The sequence below is a fragment of the Melanerpes formicivorus genome, unplaced genomic scaffold, assembly GCF_026170545.1.
Source record: "Melanerpes formicivorus ecotype bairdi unplaced genomic scaffold, bMelFor1.0.p_v2 SCAF_7, whole genome shotgun sequence".
NCBI lineage: Eukaryota > Metazoa > Chordata > Aves > Piciformes > Picidae > Melanerpes > Melanerpes formicivorus.
Genome location: NW_027142359.1, coordinates 6,661,502 through 6,678,941, shown reverse-complemented (window position 1 = coordinate 6,678,941; position 17,440 = coordinate 6,661,502). Strand labels below are relative to the sequence as shown.

The following is a 17,440-nucleotide window of genomic DNA, read 5'->3' as shown; positions in this document are numbered from 1 at the left end:
ACCTGGTGCAGTGGAAGGTGTCTCTGTCCATGGCAGGGGGGGTTGGAACTATATGATCTTTCAGGTTTCTTCCAATCAAAACCATTCTGTGATTCTCAACACTGAAACTGGGAGAGCCTTACCTTGTCAGGATGAACAACAAGCACTGCCCGCCGGTAGACTTTCTTCACCTGCTCTGGTGTGACAAGATCTGCCATACTAACAGGTTTCCACTTGGTCTCTCCTGCCCATAGGACTGTATGCATTGTGGACAGCAGAGCTCTTATATTTCTCTCTTTCCCTTCAATCCATTCCAGGATCTGGAAAGAAAAAATACAAGTATAAATTAGATACCTCAGAAGAAAGAGATCGCCATCTGAATAAATTACTTGGAGCATCTTACATTTATTTCCAAGGTTTAGAAGATATTTGGAAGATATTGATCACTCTCTGATTTGTCATTTCTATATCACTGCTTGAAATTTAAGACCCACCTTGAGCAATATTTCTGTTAAAAATACTGAGTTGATAACACTTAAGAACAGTCATGACAGAATAGCTAAAAGATAAAATGTTTATTTGTGAAGCTCTATAGCAAGCTTAATTACACACCTAAAGTAAGCTCAACTAGAACTCTGATATAGATGTGTATCTTCTGTCCACATCTAGTTTTAAGTCTTCTAAAGACTCATGTTGAAGTTTGTTTTAAGATAAATCTTTTCAGCTCTAAGTCAGGAGCCTCAATTCCCTCCACGTGTCTATATACTACCTGCAGTTCAGCAAATAAAGCACTAGATGTAGTCCCCCCTTTGTGGCTGCCATCTTAGCTTACAGCTGAGGAAGGAAAGGAGGAGAGGGAAGCAAACATGAATACTAAAACACCAATAGATTCATCAGTTGCAGGCTGAAGTGACTCAATGAAATAAAACACAAAGCAAAGGGAATTGTACTGGGAAAGGAGAATCAGCTGGGTGCTCCAGCAATTTGGCAGCTTGCTGGAGGAAAGATACTGCACACATCAAAAACCCCATGAATCACTGAAGTTGTACAGCTCATGGATTGGGAAAGCTGCTGGCCACTTGGTGGCCTGACAGCTGTCCAGCTGGGTTACAAGTGGCTGACATTGATGTTCAGCGTGGTTGCTGGCACATAATTTACAAAAGTTAAAGCCTTTCCACAAGGTTAAAGAAAATTCTTTTAAAAATTCACTTGTTCTGTTTTCTAGATGCATGCCTGGCTTTTGTTCTCCATTCTCCATCCTTCTATAATTTTAAGTTGTGGTTTCATACTTCAGATGTTAAGTGGGACAGGCTGAATCTCCTTCCCTTCATCACAGATCTGTAGTTTGGCACTTTCAGGAGATGAGAGAATTCCAGAGCAGGCGAGATTAATGAGTCAGAGGATTAGATCAATTAGCTGTGCCTGCTAATCAGGGCTGGAGTGGTGTGGAAGACCAGCAGCCCTGGGGGTAACACTGAGGAAGTCACTGTTTGCCGCAGTGGTTTAGGAGAAAACATAATCATGGAGTTTTAAATCTGTTCCAAAGGATGTTCACATCTATAGGGAAGGTATGAGAATTTATTACAGGAAGAAGAAGGAGGAAGGTCTCGCTTTCTGCCCCAAGGCAATTTCACCATGGGGAGAACATCCCTCATTTCACCAAACCCTGGGTTTGGCAGAAGGATTGGCAGAGACAGTCACTGCTCTCATGTGGTTAATTTCACAGAATCCCAGCATGATGGGGGTTGGAAGGGACCTCTGGAAATCATCTAGTCCAACTCTCCTGCTAAAGTCACCCACAGCAGCTTGCCCAGAATCACTGTGTCCAGGTGGGTTTGGAATCTCTCCAGAAAAGGAGACTCCACAACCTCCCTGGGCAGCCTGTTCCAGGGCTCCAGCACCCTCACAAAAAAAAAGCAAAAAGCTTCTCACAAATAATAAAACATCTCAGAACAGAGGTTTTCACAAGCTTAACACTTTCTCATTCTGATGAGATGGGAAATGTCTGGAAGAATCTGCACTACCACCTGCAGCTTATGACTTTGCCTTTCTGGTGACACTAGCTCATTGCTGTCTATCATGTGACTAAGGAGCACAGCAGTTTATGGTGCTATCAAGTCTAGGCATGCACTTTATAGAAAGCAAGCAGGAAAGACAGCACTGGGGCTTTGGGATCCAACAATGCTGTAGAGGTTGCACCTTTAAAGCAAGTGCTAAAGCAAGAGAAGAGTTTCTGGCATTTAATGAGCTGAAAGATTTGCTCAGCTGTCTCACATGCAGGACAGCTGGCAACTTACTGTCCCCTCCACCTTTCAGTGTTCCAAGCATGAGAATTAAAGACACATTGAATAACTGTAAGATCACAAGAACAGCATTGCTTACTTTTAGCTTTTCAGGGTCCATCTCCTTAGCCATTTCTTCTTTTCTCATCTCTGCTATTGTTTTGGGACCCTTCTTATCCTTGTGAGCATTAAAACCTTGACCAGATAATAGATCTTCAAAATCTGCAGACACTTTTGGTTTTGCATCTTGGGGAAAAAAAACCAAAGGATTTGAAGTTATCACAATCCAGGTTTATTTATACTCTTCTCTTCCACCCAGGCCACCCCTGATGCATCACAACCACAATCTCCCAGTGCTAATGAGTGTGCAGGTGCTCACAGAAGAGGCACAGGCTAATTGTAACTTGTGAATTATTATTATTGAAACCCACTGGGCATAGAGAATCTCCTAAATACTATGAGGCCAGGCCGAGAGAGTTGGGGTTCATCCTGGAGAAGAGAAGGCTCCAGAGATACCTTTTTGTGGCCTTTCAGTATTTAGCAGGGGTCTAGAAGAAAGATGGGGACAAACTTTTGAGCAGGCCCTGTTGTGGCAGGACAAGGGGTAATGGATTTAAACTAAAAAGAAGGGGATTTAGACTAAATAGATGGAACATGGGTTTTTGCCCTGGAGGTGGTAAGACCCTGGCCCAGGTTGACCAGAGAGGTGGTAGAAGCCCCATCCCTGGAATCATTCCAGGTGAGATTGGACAGGGCATTGACCAACCTGCTCTAGTTGCAGATGCCCTTGCTGACTACAGGAGGTTTGGATTAGATGACCTCTAGAGGTCTCTTTCAATCCAAACCATTCTATGATTGCCTAGACCATACTCTGTTAAGGTGTTTGAGTACTGCCAACCTTCTGGATGCTGGACTCTTACCCACATTAGCCGGTCCTTTTCCACGCTCGTTTTGTGCTCCTGGCATTGCTGAGAAGCTCACATTGTAATTGGGCTTGTTCTGAGGAGAAGCATGAGGCATGGTTGGCTGGGCCTTGGGTTGTGTCTGCTGCCAGCCATAGCCAGATCCTTGCTGCCAACCGCTGCCACCCATGGGCTGGGGAGAGGGTTTCTGTGGTGAGGGAGGGAATCCTCCGCCCATGCCTGTTGGGGTGGTTGGTTTGCTGGCAAATGAAGAGCCGCCTGCAGAGTAGGGGGAAAGGAGTAATGTCAGACATGAGCAAATTGTCCATTTTGCCTTCCCAAAAAGGAACCTAAACAACATCCCCACAGGCAGCTGGCTTCTATTTTCACCTCTGCCACAAACTTATCTTTGCAGCATCAAGCAAAGCCCTTCAACTTACAAGCAGCTTATAGGGCAGCAAAAGGAAAGACAAGCACTTGAGCTGGAGTGGTACTGGGGGAACACAGGGAAAGCTACATGCAGCAAACTGGGCACCACAGCTGCTGTGTATCATGGTGGCAATATCAGGCTGATGTGTGTTGAGATAACATCTGCTTTGCCCATCCTTATGTAATACTATCCTACAGAGTTGTGTGTATTTCAGCACCTTAGAACTTCAGGGGATGCTCCTCTGGCTCAGCTTGTGGTGGGAGGTTTGCAGTGTTCTTGTTTTACTAATGAAGACTAACATCCACACTCAACTTTGAGCTCTGAAATGTGTCATGGGGTGGTGGATTGAGTGCTTTTGACTTAATCATGGACAACAAAAATGTGGTTGAATATGCTGTGGTTGCCAAGTAGGTTGTTTTTCAAACTAAACTTTGCTGCAGAACACTTGTTTTAAAAGCACCTCGATATCTCTGACATGGGTCTTGGCAGGCTTTCTATTTTGCTCCTGCAGAGCAGCTAGTAATCCAGCAGAGGGAACTGGGAAACCTAATTCCAGAACCATGCTGGTGCTGACGCAAAGGAGAAAACAAACATCAGATCAAACCACAACGGCTTGCAAGGAGCCAAGGGCAGTGACAAAGGGGGGAAAAAATATTCTATTTACCAGAGTCAGAGAAGCCAACATGCTGGGTTTTAAGGAAAATTTAGATTCATGCTGGGTTTTCAGAAAAAAAAATTAGCTAATTTGACAAAACTGCCTTTTCCAGATCCAGTATTGAGGCTGTCCTGATTGTTGTCTGAGGTAGAACAACAAGAAAATGCTTGTCTAAGCAGTCAGGCAAAAAGGGTGGTTTTTTTGTAGCCAGGTGCAAAAGACAATGGGTTCAGGCTCCACCTTTAAAGGGTCTGACAAATTGGAGGCAGATTAGTGATGTTTCACAGGTTTCCTCACAAAGGACAAAAATGAGTCAAGTCTAGAAGGAACCAATTCCTCAAGGACCCCAGGAGGTTTGAAGAGCCAGTCTCCTCCAAGGCACCGCTCTAAGCTCTGTTAGCAACGATTCTGCAGTTGGAGTTAAACACAGAGCATCCTTAGCCAGAGACTGTTTAGGATTAGGAGACAGAGGTTACACTTTACAATCCAGGTACCCTACAAGGTCTCAACAAGCTGTTAGCAGATTTTTGATGAAGATTCAGTAAAAGCGCAGATTTGTGAGAGCTTACAGAGAAACAGGCAGGAGGGAGAGCCTTAAAGAAGCACTGGCATGCAGGAAGGCTGAGAGGACCCATAGAGATCTTTGCTACATGCCAGGCTGCTGATCCTATTTCTCCAAAACAGTAATTTTTTTTTTTTTTTTTTAAATAAGGAATGCAAACCTGCTAAACTTGCTCCAAGAGTCCCCAGATCAGCAAATGGATCCAGTGTTTGGGGTTTAGGCTGATGAGTGGGAGTGCTGTGGAGGGATCCTGTAGGACTGGTGGCAGCTGACTTACTTCCCATTCCTATGCCACCTTAAAAGGAAAAAAAAAAATCTATGAAAGAAAAAATAACTCCATTTTTATCCCTATTTCACTTCCCCAGTGGGAAGACTGCTATTAAAATGAAGTGTACTATTGTCAGGTTCCTCAGCAGTCTCAACTCAGCGTTGGCCTAGACAAGTTGCACACCCACTCACAATTAGGCTTAGCAACAAGAGTGTTCCCTAGACTGTCTGTGATAAAGTAATTATGACAAACTGGTGCATTTTAAGAACTAGAAGCTTTTGGAAAGTAACTGTTGCTAGGACCTTCTTCCCAGGGTCAGAAAGAATCACATTGCTATTTAGCAGCATCCCAGGAACACCTAGAGCTTACCAGGTCCTTCTCATGGCTCTATATTGGAATGTACAAAAATGTACATCCTCACAAACCACCTGTCCTGCTTCAGAACCTGCTTTCTTGAGGTTAAAGCCCATATTTTCCCTTTTGATGGAAAGTGTTTAACCAGATCCTCACCTGGATGGCTAGGAGACCAAGTACAGCAAACTGGCTGCAGTACAGGTAAGACAAATCCTGAGATTTTGTGCTACTAGTCAAAGTACTAAGCAGTAGAAAGAGGGAACCTGTTCTCCCCAGTCATTTCCTCTCTGTCTCTCCACTCTCAAGGCTCCTTAAGGGTTTTTTTAAGTGTCCTGAATTTTTATGACACATACCTGTTTTGTTGGGCCACTCCCAACCACTGGAAACATCTGGTTGTATGGAAACTGTTGGTGTGCTAGAAGCTAAAGCAGAAAGATTATGTGTAAATATCTCAAAGTATTACAGTAAAAACAACTTAGACCAACATCTAGGAAGAGGAGATGACAAAGAGTAGGAGAGAGTGTGGTGCCCATCTACCACAAAAGTTCAAAGTGAACTTCTCCACCCTCTGGGCCCCTCAGCTCATGAAGGACCTCAGACAACTGCTTGAAAGAGTTCAGCAGAGTCACAAAGATGAAGGGACTGGAACCTCTTCTTTATGAGGAATGGCTGAGGAAACTGGGTCTCTTTAGCTTGGAGAAGAGGAGACTGAGGGGTGACCTCATTCATGTTTATAAAGACATGAAGGGCAAGTGTCAGGAGAATGGAGCCAGGCCGTGCTCAGGGATGTGCAATGACAGGATCAGGGGCAATGTGTACAAGCTGGAGCAGAAGAGCTTCCACATGAACATAAGGAAACACTTTTTCACTGTGAGGGTGACAGAGCACTGGAACAAGCTGCACAGAGGTTGTGGAGTCTCCTTCTCTGGACACATTCAAAACCCACCTTGATGCCTTCCTGAGTGACCTGCTCTAGGTGATCCTGCTCTAGCTAGGGTGGGTGGACTGGATGATCTTTAGAGGTCCCTTCCAACCCCTAACATTCTGTGATTCTGATCTCATACAATACAGAGGTGAGGGGGAAAGGACACAGATTTAGTGTTCCTTTTATGGATGCTTGGGGTCAGAGGCTTTATGTACTTGTAAAAACCTCACCACCAGAGTAACACATGGAGGCTTGTGTTTCTGAAACCCAAGCAAATATCCTACATGCAAAGGGCAAAGATGGAGCAAACCAGTAAAGAAAACCAGCCCACTGATGTAAGCCAGAAAGAACAGAGTCCTTCCTTCAACCCTGTATCAAATGCAGTCTGTAGGTCTATGCAGCTCACCCTGCCAGCATTTCATTATCTGTAGGCACTAGCAGGGTAATTTAATACCTCATCATGCTGGGACACCATTTAAATTCTCTGAATTAGTGCAGCCAGCTCCAAGTGTGACCCAGCCTTCTTAATTCACAGAGTTAATATCCAACACCTGAGCTTGGCAAAGCAAGGACACAAGCAGTGCCAGCAGCACACTACTCCTCTCCTTTGTCATTTTGGCTTTCCACAGAGACTGCTGCACTCAAGAGATCTATGTTGGATGATCAGGGAAACAAATGTTTTTACATGTTTCAGAGAGAGTTAAAAGAAATTTCAGCATGGGGGAGAAGGGAATAACTAAGGAATATTTCAAACAGAAAAGAAAAAGTCCAATAAAGAAAAAAAAAAAAATCCTTCTTTTCAAATAAGAGTCACATTCAGCTGGGATTTTGGCAAGTGTTGCTATCAGAACTAAAGAAAACAGCTGCCTGTATCTAAAAATCACCAAAGGATGTGTGTTTTCTCTAGCAGGCTTAGCATGCCATGCTCTATTTAGCTCAATTAATGGTAGTTTGGTTCAAATGAGATCTCCTCACCACAGGAATATGCAAGCAGACATTCTTCGTGGTCTCATTTTTCATGTATACAAATAGCTTATTAATTAAGTAAAAGACTTGAGCAAAAGTTAGCCTCATCCTACCACACTTCAAGCAATGAATAAAAGCTTTAAGTCTGGAGACAAAAAGCTCTTTCCTGTGTAGTGGGGTTTCTGTGGTTTAGAGTCATTTTATGGTGAGTATCAGTTTGTCCTTAATGGCTCCATCACTACTTCACATTTATTCAAATACACCAGAAGGGCCTTGCTTTCTTACCCATGTGAAAAGGATCACTGTGCACAGTTGGTGAAGGGCTTCTTGTTGCTTGAAGGAAAGGATCACCAGGGACAGATGATGAACCAAGAAAGGAACCCAGGAGGTCTGGACCAGTTTGCTTAGGGCTACTTCCAAATGGATCAAAGGCAGTGGCTGTAAAAACATATTTGAGAAAACTAAATAATTAACTTGTACAATGAACATGCTTCAGGGAAAAGGCACTGGTGTGGGGAGAAGAAAACCTACTACCTGCAGATACTGAACAGGGGACAGGATCCAACTGTGGGAGAGCAACTGGGAGAACTGGAGCTATTCTTACAGAAGGACATAGAACTGCTGGAGCGGATCTAGAAAAGGCCACAAAGATGATCAGAGGGCTGAAGAACCTTTTTGTGGGGACAGGCTGAGAGAATTGGGGCTGTTCAGCCTGGAGAAAAGAAGGCTCCAGGGAGACCTTAGAGCAGCTTTTCAGTACTTGAAGGGAACTGCAGGAGAGCTGGGAAGGGACTTTTCAGAACCACTTGTAGTGATAGGATGAGGGAATGGATTGAAGCTAGAGGAAGGCAGATTTAGATTGGAGATGAAGAAATTCTTGACAGTTAGGGTGGTGAGATACTGCAACAGGTTGACTAGAGAGGTTGTGGATGTCCCCTCCCTGGAGGTGTTCATGGCCAGGTTGGATAAGACCTTCAGCAATCCAATCTTTTCTCACAAGCTCATTTCCTGGTTAAGACTAAGTAGTAAAATCACTGAACAGAATTAATTCCATTCCAACTCAAACCAGGACACTGAGATATTTATCTTTTCTCTTTCAAGCACCACAGTCTGGATTGGCAAGACTTAACATCCAGAAATCTTTCTCCAGTACTGGTGCTGCACCCCCATCTTGTAAGATGTTTGTCTGCACATCCTTCCCACGCCCTAGGCCAAAGCTCTCAGGCTAAGCATATTACAGCCACAGCAAGATGAACGTTCTCTATATACGAGCAGCCCAATTTCTTCACCTGAAATTTGTATTTTTCTCCCCTTTCGCCCCCCCTCAGTCCAACCTCCAGCCCTCAGGCTCCATCTCTTCCCTCCTTTCTGAGTCTCAGTACAAGTAGATTGTGTTTGTAAGGTAATATTACATCAGCACAACCTGGAGAATAGAAATCTCCAGGGAGCACTTCAAGCAGCTTTCCAATACTTAAAGGAGGTGATTAGAAAGCAGGGGACAGATTCTTGAGCAGGACAAGGGGGTGATGGTTTCAACTAAAAGAGGGACATTTATACTGGAGAGGAGGAAGAAATGTTTGACACCAAGTTTGGTGAGATACTGGTTCAGGTTTTCCAAAGAGGTGGTAGATGCTGCATCCCTGGAACTATTCCAAGTCAGGTTGTTTGGGTCTCTAAGCAACCTGCTCTCATTGGGGATGTCCCTGCTGATGGCAGGGACCTTTAAAGGTCCCTTCCGACCCCAACCACTCTATAATTCCATAACTACCCATATCCTCTTTGTATCCTTTGAGTGCACCATCAGACAAACCTCCCCATGACCACTGAAATTTTCTTATTCCAGATTGGAAAGGAAGATTCAGAAATTGGCCACACATCCATTCTGTGGCAGATGCTACCAGTGTGAGCTTCAGCATCTCCTATATGTCCTTAAAATGAAAATCCACTGTTCCTGTACCAGAATGTTTGCTGGTTCTGCAAATGCTTTAAGTTACCAGTTGCTGAGAAAGAGTTAAGCCAGCATACTGTACTCTTGGAATCAGGGACATGTTGACAACCTCAGATCTTAAACTGTAATGTTAAGTCTTAAGCCAAATCAAACATGGGGAGAACTGTGCAGCTCAGTGTGCTGCAGAAAGACCCGCTGCCAGGTCCCACCACTTTGCCTTTAGCAAAACTGACAGTCTACTCCAGAGGCCCTCAGTGATTCTGAGCAACTTGGATTGAATTCTTCACCTGTTCACTTACAAATGATTTTCACTTCCTCTCCTCTGGTCACTTAAACCTTCAAAAGGTCCCTTCTCTAATATAGGCCCACAGACAGAATCATAAAAAAGTTCGAGTTGGAAAGAACCTCTAAAGGTCCTCTGGTCCAACACCCCCTGAAGTCAGCAGGGACATGCAACTAGAGCAGGTTGCTCAGAGCCCTAAACAACCTGACCTAGAATGGTTTCAGGGATAGGGGATCCACCACCTCTGTGAACAACCTGGGACAGAGTTTCACCACCCTCAGCACAAAATCTCTTAGTTCAGACCATCTCCTCTTACCCTGTCACAACAGGCCCTGCTCAAAAGTCTGTCACCAGCTTTTCTATGGACCCCTTTAAAGTCCTGAAAGGCCACCAGAATGTCTCCCTGGAGCCTTCTCCAGGCTGAATCCCAATATCTATCCAACCATTCCTTCTGCCAGCCTGATCTCAATCTGTCCTTGAAGCAACAAAAGATCTCTCATCTCCTTCTTGTATCAGCTATCTTTTCTGCAAAAAAAGCAGAAACAGCAGATCTGTGGAGCCATACCTCACAATCCAGGATCAGTATACCATAGATCCAAACCTCCTAACGTTCAAAGACAAATTAGAGTCAAACTACTTTGGGTCTACCCAAAACCTGAGAGGGAGATTGTACATTATTGGACATAGAACAAAACTGATAATTTCCAGTCACTGTTAGTGTAAGGATGCATAGATTCATAGAAGAGTTTATGTTGGAAGATGATCTTCAAGGTCCCTTGTTCCAAACCCCCCACCATGGGCCAACCAAACACTTGGATCAGCTCCAGCAGAAACTTCAGGGAATAAACTAGATAATCTGATTTGTGTTTCTGAGCGTGAAGAGGCACCAACTCCTGTCTCAGAGCAGAGGAGCTGGCTGGCTTCTTGGGACCTCTCAACAGCAGTTCCCAAGAGGAATCCAACATGCCACAGATTACCCCGATGGAGTTCTCAAAGTGTGCCTCCCACCAAATCATACATTAGGCATAGCCACTATTACCTTCTCCTACCCTTGCAGATGGGGATGGGGATGCTGAAGCTGCAGAACGCCGAGGAGTTGACTGCAGAGATCCAGGTCCCCCCACGTGGAAGACCTCCTCAGCAGCAGGCTGTCCACTTTGACTCTGAGAACTTGGCCCACCAACCCCAAACAAATCATTCAGCAAGTCTGAGTTAGAAGGGGCAGCAGTGGGCTGTGAGGGAAAACTCTTGCTCATAGGGCTACCATCCAGGCCCAGTAGGTCCACATCTTCAGGTGGAGGTGGTGCTGGAGGCTCTTGCTGCTTTTTGCTGTGTTTTGGTGTCCCATGAGGCTTGTCACCACTGGCATTACTGTGCTGACTAGAAAGGGACAAGAGTTCGTCATCTGACTGTTCGCTTTCCTCATGCACCAATGCTGCTCGATCCTCTGAGGTGGGGTGAGAGCTACTTTTGTCAGATTTCTGATCTAAATGATGATTAAAAATAAAATTAGGTAGCTGTTAGTTTTGTCATCACAGAAAGGTCCCATCCAAAGCAGCTTACAAGCAGAACAAAAAGCTACTGAGAACATCACAGCAGCATTTGACTGGATTTGAAAAGGAGAGTGCTCTGCAAAGATTCAAGTCTCCACTGATCTGTATTTCAAGGAGCCAGATTTATAGATCAAAAGCAGTGGATCATTGCCTGGCCTGAAAGCAAATGTAACACCTAGAGATACAAACTAAATGAGTTCCTAGGTCAGAACCAAGCATTCAGGATGCTCTCCAACCATACCTCAAAATGAAGGCAAAACAAGGCTCATTGTAAAGGCATAAGGACATCAACCACCCTATTAATTGTGCCTACAAGCAACTCTTACACCAGGTTCCTATCTAATGTGGCACTGCTGCCAGAGGAGGAATGCTGCATTCAGCAGTACTGGATCATCTTCATGGCACTGAGCATTTTTAAACACAACAACATCCCCACTTGGGATCAGCAATGGTGTGAATGGCAGGAGGTGAGCAGTGATTGCTCCCCTACACTGGGCACTGATGAGGCCACAGATTGAGCAATGAGTTCAGTTTTGGGCCCCCCAAAGGACATTGAGGTGCAGGGGTGGGTCCAGAGAAAGGCAACAAAGCTGGTGAAGGGTCTGAAGAACAATTCCTGTGAAGAGCAGCTGATAGACCTGGGGTTGTTCAGCCTGGAGAAAAGGAGGCTGAGGGGAGACCTGGCTCTCTACAACTCCCTGAAAGGAGGTTGAAGCCAGATAGGGGTTAGTTTCTTCTCCCAAGGAAGAAGCAATAGGAAAGAGGAAACAGCCTCAAATTGCAGCAGGGGGGGTTTAGGTTGGACATGAGGAACCATTGCTTTCTGGAGAGAGTTGCCAAGGTGCGGGCCCAGCTACCCAGGACAGTGGTTGAGTCCCCATCCCTGGAGGGGTTTCAAAGCCATGCAGATATGGTGCTGAAGGACATGGTTTAGTGGTGACCTGGCAGTGCTGGGCTAACAGTTGGACATTAAAGGTCTCCTCCAACTAAAATGATGCTGCTATTCTATGATTACTGAATGCCTCTGAGGGTAACACTCTCAGTGCTACCTTCTTACAGTATTGTGTAAGAAGCACAACATGAGGAAAAAGCAGCATCAAGGAGGCCTCATGTGAAGCTCCACACTAGAACAATGTCAATAATTGTCACATACAGCACAGAGTCAAAGTCTGAGTATCACAGTATCACAGTATCACTTAGGTTGGAAAGGACCTCGAGGATCATCGAGTCCAACCTGACACCGCAGACCCCATGACTAGACCATGGCACCAAGTGCCACGTCCAATCTCCCCTTGAACGCCTCCAGGGTCGATGACTCAACCACCTCCCTGGGCAACCCATTCCAATGCCGAATGACTCGCTCGGTGAAGAACTTCCTCCTCACCTCGAGTCTGAACCTCCCCTGGCGCAGCTTGAGACTGTGTCCCCTTGTTCTGGTGCTGGTTGCCTGGGAGAAGAGGCCAACTCCCTCCTGGCTACAACCACCCTTCAGGTAGTTGTAGAGGGCAATAAGGTCACCCCTGAGCCTCCTCTTCTCCAGGCTAAACAATCCCAGCTCCCTCAGCCTCTCCTCATAGGGCTTGTGTTCAAGGCCTCTCACCAGCCTTGTTGCCCTTCTCTGGACACGCTCAAGTGTCTCAATGTCCTTCTTAAACTGAGGAGCCCAGAACTGGACACAGTACTCAAGGTGCGGCCTAACCAGAGCAGAGTACAGGGGCACTATGACCTCCCTGCTCCTGCTGGCCACACTATTCCTAATGCAGGCCAGAATGCTATTGGCCCTCCTGGCCACCTGAGCACACTGCTGGCTCATATTCAGGTGGCTGTCGATCAGCACACCCAGGTCCCTCTCTGTCTGGGAGCTCTCCAGCCACTCCGACCCCAGCCTATAGCTCTGCATGGGATTGCCATAGCCAAAGTGCAGCACTCGGCACTTGGACTTGTTGAAAGCCATCCCATTGGACTCTGCCCATCTTTCCAGTCGGTCGAGGTCCCTCTGCAGAGCCTTTCTACCCTCTATTTGACTAACATCTGCCCCTAACTTTGTGTAGAATGTTGAAGGAAATTAATTGCCACTCCATTGCAACACAAGGGTGTCACCAGCAATACCCTGTGATCTAATGGGGAAGACACATTACAATCAGATCCTTCTGCATAACTCTGCTCCAGGAAGAACAGGAAACAAAATAAAAAGTTGTTTCTCTTGTTTGGAGCAGATTTTACTTTGAAGATCAACTCTGCATACCTTGCCAGCTGAGAGATGAGAAGAATGCACTCTGTCCAACATTTCTTAGGTTATCCTGGGGTGAATCTGTGGGACCTCTACCTGCAGCACACAGCACCACATCAATAAAATCCAACAAAATGACATTCAGCAAGCAGCTAAGCACAGGAGTTGAGTACATGTCTGCAGCTCTTACCTGCCAAAGCTAGAGTGTCCTGATGCTCCTGATGAGAGGAGAAGAGAATGCTTGGATTGATGTCTTTTGTGGTGAAGTTCTCCCATGGGGGAGTTAATTCAGTTTGCCTGTCAGCAGACTGTATTTCTATGTCCAGTATAACATGAAAGAGCTGAGGGTATTTGTCTGGAGAGTCACAGGCATCCAGTTCAGGCCTTAAAATGGAGGCAAATGAAACAGTTAACAAGGAAAGGATATTTCTGCAAAGGTGTATCAAATCCCTCAATACATGCACACAGACTTTTCCCCATTTCATCTGGGATTCCCTTTTCATCCCCTTCAGCCTTCTTAAGGCTTTTACACTTCAGGTTTGACTAATGTTCAGCTTGAAATACTTACTTGGTGAATTTTAGTGTGGTTGTTCCCAGGGCTATGAATCCAGTATGAAATTGAATTTGGAATATTTGTGTGTTGGTCATCTGAAAACAACACAGAGCATCAGACTGAGGAAGAGCTTAAATGTGATATTAAAATAATTGTTCCTAGCACACACAGACAGTTAGCTAAGTCTACCTTAAGGGTGCAGGTGAAGGGTCTGCACAACAGGTCTGTGAGAAGCAGCTGAGAAAAACTAGGTTAGGGTTGTTCTGCCAGGAGAAAAGGAGGCTGAGGGGAGACTTTCTGGCTCTCCACAATTCCCTCAGAGGAAGTTAGAGCCAGGATGGTGTTGGTCTCTTCTCCCAAGGAGCAAGTGATAGGATGAGAGGAAATGGCCTCAAGTTGCCTGAGGAGAGGTTTAGATTGGACGTGAGGAACAATTTCTTCCCCAAAAGGGTTGTCACAGTCTGGAATGAGCTGCCCAAATGACTGACCAAGCCACACAAATTGCACTTTTTCTCCCCTGGTGACCAAAAAAAGGTGAAGGCCATGCATGAGTGATGGCTCAGTAAGTCACTAATCCAAGCAGCAAAAATAAAAATCTCCTTCCATCTCCTTAGAGACTTTGGTGGCAGTTTGCCCTGAGCTAGTTACTGATGGACAGTTTCTCTCTCCTACATCAGCTGGAAGGATCCTATATGCTACAGTAGACACCATCTCCATAAGGAGATATCATAGGCATCATGGACTTCTTCATATGCAGGCCTTCATTTTCAGTTTGCATTGATCAAATTTGTGTTGTATCTACTGCTAAGGATGGAAGCTCTCATCACAAGTGCCACAAGCATGCTTAGAGCCCATCTTTAGCCATCTCTTAGTTATGTTGCCTCTGCCATGCAAGAGAAATTAAACTCCTACTTTTGCTTGAAGGCGTCCCCCAATGGTTGACCTCATATGGTAGACAGAAACAACAACATCTCCATGGACAGTGGCTCCCAGTGGAATTAGGACTTTCCCTTCTTGCACACGGTATTCTCTTTGAGGGGAAAAGAAGGAAATCCACAGTTAAGCTCCCTTCCACAATGCCATAACCATGACAACATAAAAGCTCTCATCTCATCCAGGCCATGCAAGGCAAAACACCAAGAAGGTCCATTGAGTGCTTTTCTGAGGGTTAGACTTAGTTGAAACAAACAGTTCACAGGAGAAACCAACACAGCACTGAACCATCTCTGTGAAAGTCTCTCACTATGTGACAACTTCAGACTAACTTTGGCACTATGTGTCAACGTTAGACATGAAATTTCAATTAATAAATGCACCCCCTTTGCAGCACAGATATTGGACATACAGCAAAATGAAAGCCTCCTTGAACAGATCTTCTAAGGATGGTAGGAGACCACAGTAACTCACTTCATTCTTTCATACTCCTGGGCAGTGGTGAGGATTCTGGTTTCTCCACTGAGAATGTCACAGAAAGGCCGGCAGCCATTCCGCTGCTTGTTGAAACAGGGGACTGGACTGAGGGTGACAGACTTGATAGTAAGTGGTTTGCAGTGAGGAACAATGGGTTTGTCTGCTATTAGATCACAAATGTATCCTATGTACCTGCAGAGAGAAAAAGCCATTACTGAAGGCTCCATCTTGTTCCATACCTGAAGTCTACCTTGAAATGCAAGTGAAAGTCTGATTCTATCACAATTCCAGGACTGGAGTTTCCATGTACTCAAGCATCCTCATAGCTGGCACTAAATCTACACATCTATTTCTGGAGCTCATATAGGTAGAGGTTGGAAGGGGCCCCTGGAAATCATTCAGTCCTTGTTAATGCAGGCACACCTAGATCAGGTTGCACTGGAATGCACCCAGGTGGGTTTTGAAAGTCTCTAGAGAAGGAGACTCCACAACCTTTCTGGGCATTCTGCTGCTCCAGGGCTCAAGCACCCTTACAAGAAACAAGTTTCTCCAAAAGTTGAAGTGAACCTTTGTGCATTCTAGTTCGTACCCATTGCCTTTTGTCCTATCCCTAAGCACCACTGAAAAGAGCGCAGTTTCATCCTCATGACCTCCATCCTGTAGATAGCTATGTGTTTTGATAAGATCTCTCAATCTCTGAGAAGGAAGCTGGACTTCAGCTTTGAGATGAGGATCATCTCTCCTCACCTTTAAAGATAAGTTGCTGAGCAATTGTTCTTCTAGCTCATCAGTAGAATCTTTTACTTTACACACAGAGAGAAATTGACTTAGAGTCATGTCCAGAAGGATCATTATTATTACACACATTGCATCTTTGGTTTGCTCTGACAGGCAGTTTTTCCTCTGCTAATGGAAGTTGTTAAGATGACAGTTTTACATTGAAAACTCCTGTAAGGATGAAGGACATGGAGAAAGTGGTTCACCCAGATCCTGTTAACTACAGGTCCATCAGCTTTTCCACACTAGAGAGCAAAGCTATAGTAGTATTTGACTTTTTTTCCCCTGCTCCATTATTACACAGGACAAGAGGAAATGGCCTCAAGTTGCACCAGAGAAGGTTTACATTGGATGTTATAAGAAATTTCTCTCCTGCAAGAATACACCTGTAGGCATGGCACTTCAGGACATGGATTAGTGGCCATGGGTTGATGGTTGCACTTCATGATCTTAGGAGTCTTTTCCAGCCTTAATGACTATGATTCTGTATTGATGTGGGTAAGATGGAAGTGGCCACAAACATCAGTTAAAACCCATCACACCTAAGTGCCATGGCTGATGCATGAGTTCTGCTCTGGCAGTTTGCAGCACAAGGACCATAGCTTGCTTCCACAACCTTTAGCCAGCATACTCTACCTCCTGTGAGATGGCCACAGTACAATTCCAGGTCTCTTTGTGTTCAGCAACTGCATAGCAGGGCCTGGATTAGAGAAGAGGTGACAGAAACAGAACATCGCGCTGACCAGAACTGCTGAGGCTGCACGGCCATCCTGTTAATGAAAAGGGCAGGGGAAGAGAAACAAGCGTCAGCATCAGAGACATCATTTAAATTTCAGCAGAACACTCTCCACTCCTCCTTCAGTCACAGGGAATTTCTCCAGAAAGACCAGGATTGAGAATGCAAGATGAGGAATCTCCAGTGTTGTGTTATTTGATACCTAGGACTCCAGAGAGCAGCACTGGCCTGCATCAAAGCTAAGTTAATATCCTATAAGCAGCCAAAGCTGTGCTTTAGACTTAGGTTTGTACATTTTTCTCTACAAATGTTGGTGTTTCATGGCTGCTCCCAAGCTGTAAATATTTCAAACATGGGTCTGGAACTGGCCACAAGGGTCAGAGTTCACCTGTCCCATAGCAGTTGTCTAATAGAAATTTCACCTACAAAGAATGGTTCAACAAAAAGAGAATAGCAATCCAAGGCTCCCATGCCCGACACCTCCACAGCCCTCAACCTACAGATCACTCCTGGACAAGTCTATGTCATTTTTAGGTTGGTTATTGGGTAAGATATGTTGCTGAGTTAGGTTGGCAAGACCAAAAGTACAGGAGGGAGTCAAAAGCATCCCCAGTGCCCTGGACCCCT

The 17,440-nt window shown here is 45.1% G+C and overlaps 1 protein-coding gene across 3 annotated transcripts in view; it reads right to left on the bottom strand.

Annotated features, from left to right (window-relative positions):
* The window catches only part of DNAJC6 (DnaJ heat shock protein family (Hsp40) member C6), a 59,950-nt gene that overhangs the window by 3,187 nt on the left and 39,323 nt on the right, over window positions 1-17,440 (bottom strand). For all 3 annotated transcript variants that reach the window (XM_068140832.1, XM_068140831.1, XM_068140830.1), the window contains 13 exons: window positions 16,714-16,847; window positions 15,298-15,492; window positions 14,803-14,920; window positions 13,906-13,985; window positions 13,528-13,721; window positions 13,353-13,433; window positions 10,594-11,040; window positions 7,609-7,761; window positions 5,786-5,854; window positions 4,971-5,105; window positions 3,182-3,442; window positions 2,362-2,507; window positions 123-299 (listed from right to left, as the gene is read on the bottom strand). In XM_068140832.1, the coding sequence (XP_067996933.1) occupies window positions 123-299; window positions 2,362-2,507; window positions 3,182-3,442; window positions 4,971-5,105; window positions 5,786-5,854; window positions 7,609-7,761; window positions 10,594-11,040; window positions 13,353-13,433; window positions 13,528-13,721; window positions 13,906-13,985; window positions 14,803-14,920; window positions 15,298-15,492; window positions 16,714-16,847 (2,190 nt within the window). The remainder of the gene's footprint in view (window positions 1-122; window positions 300-2,361; window positions 2,508-3,181; window positions 3,443-4,970; window positions 5,106-5,785; window positions 5,855-7,608; window positions 7,762-10,593; window positions 11,041-13,352; window positions 13,434-13,527; window positions 13,722-13,905; window positions 13,986-14,802; window positions 14,921-15,297; window positions 15,493-16,713; window positions 16,848-17,440) is intronic.